Genomic DNA, 5,346 nt, shown 5'->3' with positions numbered 1-5,346 from the left:
TTTTTTCTTTTCTGTGTGAAACTGCCATCAAATTATTCCTACTGAAAAAGGTGCAGTGACTTATCCTAACTGGAGAGAGGAAGGAGTTCATCTGGACTTTGTGATGAGCCTTTGAAACTGCTGAATGAGGTGTGAGGAGGGAACAGGACCTCGTGGGGTGATGCTCCTCTTCTGTCCCTGCCATCCCAGCCAGCCCCCATCACCGACTGTGCTTCTCCTCTTTTTTGTAGTTTTAAGGAGTTTTAAGGCCACCAAAGTGTCCTCACCTGGACCTTCAGAGTAAACCAGGCCTGAACTTGCACTGCTTTTCCTGCCAGTGTATGTCTGATGGGGTTTCTGCCTGTAGGTGCCTGCGACGCTCCGCCACGTCTCCCATCTGCAGAACCCAAAGAGCAATACCGTGGCATGACCACGTTTCGCCCCAATACAGTGGTGGAATATGTCTGTCGTCCAGGCTACGTGAGACGCACTGAATCCCGAAACACCCTGGTTTGTGGAAGGAACAATAGGTGGCATGGGTCAGAGGAGATGTGTATACGTGAGTATGTTTTGGGTTGACTTTGGGTTTTTTATTCACTGATGCTCTCAGCTCATTTTGTTGGAGCAGCGTCCAAAGTATCCATGAGCGACCTGACATAAAGCACCAGTTGTATTCCGCTAAGTACTGGCCATGATGGCAGAAGCTGAAATCTGCTTTGATGCTGTGTTTGATTGGTGACTCAAAGGATGTTATTCTACTCAGGCACTTTGTAACTTTTGTTTCAAAAAAAGTATTTAAAACTTGTGGTAGGAGAACACTTAAGCTGCACAGAAAGGCTGTTGTGCTTGCCACGGTTACTGCAAAACCCCGCTTAGACTGCGGTGACTGCAGTGATTTAGGGTTGGAGAGGAAGTCTTGGAGGTCTCTGGCCCTTGCTTAGTATTGGGGGAGTCCTCTGCTTTCTGCTGCATTTTCCCGATTCTTCAAGAAACTGCAATAAGAGCTAACTGCAGTCCTGTTGCCCCCTAGCAAAGACGTGCATCTACCCTGGAGAGCCGGCCAACGGGAGGCTCGTCCTAGCAGAAAAGTTCACTTTTGGTTCTTTTTACTTCACCTGCAATGCTGGGTAAGCAAGGAGAGTTCAGGACACAGGTCGTCTTCTTCTCTGGCCATTTTTCTGAAGTCTCTTTCCTCTTGATTAAAGCCTGTGATGACTGAAATATATTTTAAGCTTTCCTTTGGCAGTTTTAAAACTGGCTGAGTTTTCTTAATTTTGTACTTTGAGGCAGTTCTTCCTGAACTCTCCTGGCCCTTTCTAGACCATTTCCAATGTTTCAGTATCTTTTTGCAGAAAATACATGAATACTGAACTCAGAGCTGTAGTGATAGCTACAGCTGGCTGTTAGAGTAGACATTATTCCTTTAAAAAAATTATTTATTTTAAAAATGCTTTTGTTGAAAGCCAATGTGTCCTTGAAAAAATGATATTGATGGCAAATTTTTGGTCCAGGAAGCCAAAACCATCTGATGGTGATGTTATACCTCAAAACCGAGTTTGCTGAGTAATTTCCTCTCCCCTATTTCATGCAGGTACAGACTGGTGGGAAATTCTCAAATTCAGTGTGTTCTTAAAAATGGGGCTGTTACGTGGGACAGAGAGATTCCCATCTGCGAGCGTGAGTAGAGTTCCTCGGTTGATCTGCTGCTTAAATGTCACCATCCCTGGAGGTGTTCAGAAAACGTGTGGATGTGGCACTTAGGGAGGACATGGTTTAGTGGTGGACTTGGCATGGTTAGGTTAATGGTTGATCTTAGAGGTTTGTTCTAACCTAAATGATTCTATTCTATGATTTCTAATTAAATTCTTTCTCTCTTGTCCCTCCCTCCCTTCACCATTTCTCCCCCCTCCCCAGCCATACCATGTTCACCCCCTCCAGAAATTGCAAATGGGGAGCACAACGGAGCTGGCAAAGAGCTCTTTGAATACGGGACATCCGTCACCTACCGGTGCCACACTGTCCGAAGGGGAGAGAGACCCTTCTCACTGGTGGGAGATGCCTCCATCTTCTGTACCACCACAGACGGCATCAACGGTGTCTGGAGCAGGCCAGCTCCGGAGTGCAAAGGTGAGCGGATCCCACACACAGGTGAGGTGTGCGCTGGTGAGAATTTGGAAACCTCCTGGGATGCCTGCTGCCTTCCTGGTGTTCTTTTTACGCTTTGCCTTAATAAAAAATGTGAAATGACAAAAAAATACTGTAAAATGGAGAAAGGTGTACAAAAATGTCACGTCAGCCTGCTACCAGCCTGCTTCCAGCCTTCTTAGTGAACGTGTCTTATGCTCGGACAATGTTTTTAATTAACGCAACTGCTGATTTCCTAAGCGGTGGTGTTTCCCTGACGCAGTGGTTCACTGTGAGCAGCCAAGCGTGGCCAACGGGAAGCTGCTGAGTGGGTACCGGGCTGAGTACAGCTACAGGGACACCGTCGTCCTCGACTGCGCCTTCCGCTACACCATGAACGGCAGCGACGCCTCCACGTGCAACAAAAATGGCCATTGGGACCCCCCGCTGCCGCGCTGTCAGCTCAGTAAGTGCGGGGCCCTCGCAGCTCCTGGCCTAGCAAGTTTGCTTTGGTGAAGTTCTCGCCCATCTAAGAACGTCATGGCTCCAAGATTTAACTTTTTTGCCTTTTTTTTTTTTTTTTTTTGGCTGATCTCTCTGTGGCACTAAGGTGACCTTAGGAATTTCTGACTTGGGGCCATAGAGACTAAATCTGTGTCCCCTTCAAACTGGTGAACATTTCTTGGTAGAATTCAAAGGATCTAATTTGACCTTAGTATTTTTAAAGGTTGTTGGCAGAGCCTCAGACAGTGTAAACTTTATTAGAAATTACATCTTGTTATCACAGTGAAAATTACCATGCAGGCCAAAATTATTCATATGTTTTCATTTGTCTCCTTTGCACTCATTCTTTAGCATTATGAACTCAGATGATTAAGTGCATTGAGAAAGAACAATGTGAGCACAGCCTTTTCCCCCAAATTCTCTCCGTTATGTCACGTACCACTGTGGGCCTCACTGCTTTGTCACTGGCAATGTACTTAAGTCGGTATTTCATTCCCAGGCAGCTGTGACGACCCTCCAGATGTGTACAATGCTGTGAAAACCAAACTTGCTGGCAATCTGTTCCCTGTGGAGACTGTCATTACCTACGAGTGTAAGGAGGGCCACCAGTTCAGCCCAGGGGAAACCACATGGCACATCAAGTGTCTGCCGGATTTTACATGGACCGAAACTCCACATCCCTGTGAAAGTGAGTGTACGATCCCTCAGCTTGCTTACCCTGGGGATTTGGTAAAATTATTCCCAAATGAAGAAACCAAATGTGTTCTGCTGTTGTGCAGATCGCAGGGCAGGGATGAGAGGAGGATGCTCCCAGTGCCCAGCTTGGCATGTCCCTGGACTTTGCTGTGACTCTTGATTTGTTCCCCAACCACAGGTTTTTTTTCTATTTTATTCACCAGCTATGCTTCCCAGTCCCTTGAACCTGTGGAATAAGCCTCTGCAGTGTTGATGGGGCTCTGTGCTCCATCCAAGGGGAGGTTGCAGTTGCAGAGCCCCTTCCAGACACTCCAGGAGCACCCAGGGATGGTCTTGGGGCAGATTTAGTGTTGCGATGTGTCTCTCACAGGGTGTTCATCCCTCTGTTTACAATGAATCTCCTGTTACCCGGCTGGCTTTGCCATGCTTTCACACTTGCTAACGTTTGACATTTCTTAGGAGTTCATTGCCCAAATCCAGACATCAGGAACGGAAAGCCCTTACGTATATGGGAAGTTAAAGCCGATTATATGTATGGAGACAGACTGGAAATTACGTGTAACGATGGCTATGCCTTTAAAGGCCATGGCAATAACGTTGTGCTTCAGTGCACAAGCGATGGGAGATGGGATCCAGCAGTACCGGAGTGCACTCCAGGTAGGGGAGCCTTGGTGAACGTGTTGGCTTGGCGACTGCTTATTTTTGACTGCAAAGGTTTGTGTCACTCCATACAGTGTAGTTGTCTGCTGATACTTGCAGAAAAACCTATGTGTGGACTGCTGGATTGCTGTGGGGAAAATACAGGGTTGTGTGAGGGAGATGAGCAAGTCTCTGGGGAGGTGGGATGGGAAGGAGGGTACTGGTAGGTTTTAGAGGGTTTTTGAAGGTTCCTAGGAAGCCCAGGAGACGTTTACCCAGCTGGGAGCAGATGTGGTTTGTGCTTTGGCCAGCAGCTGGGCTGTTTGCTGACGTGAGGCTGGAGAGCAGAGAATGTTCTAGATGCATTTCTCCCTTCAGAAGAAAGTGCAACAGCATAAATAGCTGATGCTGCTGAAACTAATGACCTGGCAATGGGGCACCATATTAATTATCAGTGAGCTACTGGAAGCAGGCTGAGCCCAAAAGCTCAGAAAAACCTTGCCAGGAGGAAAGAACCTGCTCCACCTCACAGCGTTAGAGCCCGTGAGATGCTCAGTGGCAAAGCAGGGCCCGCAGTCTCTGTGACCGTAACGGTGCACAGACCCAGCCCTGCAGCATGGGTCTTTCCCAACAGCCTCAGAAAAATATTCTTGCAGAAGCAGAAACTCCTTTGGTGTTACACAGGGAGTGTTGAGACCCATGTCTGGATCAGAGTCACCTTTTTTCTGTGGTTCAGACGTTCTTGATAACTGTCTTCTCCATAGGAAGCATCTTCACTGTAGTTCTTTCTGAAAATACAAGACATCCTTTGTTTTCTGTATTTTCTAGAACCTCGTTGCCCAAAGCCAGAAACTGCTCATGGAAGAGAGATTTATAAAAGCAAAAAGGACTACACAGTTGGGACCCGACTGCGGCTGGCGTGTGATTCGGGCTATACCCTCAGGGGCCAGGACCTGACCGAGTGTCAGGCTGATGCGAGCTGGGCTCCCCCGTTACCGTTTTGTGATAAAGGTGTGTGTAATGCAGTGCTGAGAAGAAATCTTGTAACTCTTGTAGTGATTTTCCGGAAGTTATTTTTATTATCGCCTGAATATGTCAACCGTGCATGTCTTTTTTCTTATCAATTTTCTTTACTCCACAGTCTGTGACCCCCCTCCCCAAATCACCAATGGGCAGCACTCTGGTGTTGGACAGGAGCAGTTCCCCTATGGTGCAGAGGTGACGTACAGCTGTGCCGAGGGTCTGTCCCTCATCGGGGATGCCTCCATCTACTGCACCTCTGACGATGGGGAGAACCTGGTGTGGAGTGGTCCTGCACCCCAGTGCAGGGGTGAGTCCTTTCTCTGTACAGAATCAGACTGAAGCCAGGGCCTGGGTGTGTTGCTCGCTTTAAGCCTCAGCCCC

At 47.7% G+C, this 5,346-nt stretch overlaps 1 protein-coding gene across 1 annotated transcript in view; it reads left to right on the top strand.

The window, feature by feature from the left end:
* Positions 1-405: 405 nt before the first annotated feature.
* The window catches only part of LOC104536138 (complement component receptor 1-like protein), a 6,028-nt gene continuing 1,087 nt past the window's right edge, over positions 406-5,346 (top strand). The window contains exons 1-9 of the mRNA XM_010178679.1: positions 406-538; positions 1,010-1,106; positions 1,571-1,656; positions 1,894-2,106; positions 2,387-2,569; positions 3,107-3,295; positions 3,763-3,960; positions 4,771-4,953; positions 5,084-5,272. Coding sequence (XP_010176981.1) covers positions 406-538; positions 1,010-1,106; positions 1,571-1,656; positions 1,894-2,106; positions 2,387-2,569; positions 3,107-3,295; positions 3,763-3,960; positions 4,771-4,953; positions 5,084-5,272 — 1,471 coding nt within the window. The remainder of the gene's footprint in view (positions 539-1,009; positions 1,107-1,570; positions 1,657-1,893; positions 2,107-2,386; positions 2,570-3,106; positions 3,296-3,762; positions 3,961-4,770; positions 4,954-5,083; positions 5,273-5,346) is intronic.

This window comes from Mesitornis unicolor, unplaced genomic scaffold, assembly GCF_000695765.1.
Source record: "Mesitornis unicolor isolate BGI_N332 unplaced genomic scaffold, ASM69576v1 scaffold20662, whole genome shotgun sequence".
Lineage (NCBI taxonomy): Eukaryota > Metazoa > Chordata > Aves > Mesitornithiformes > Mesitornithidae > Mesitornis > Mesitornis unicolor.
This window is presented reverse-complemented; position numbering and strand designations above follow the sequence as displayed.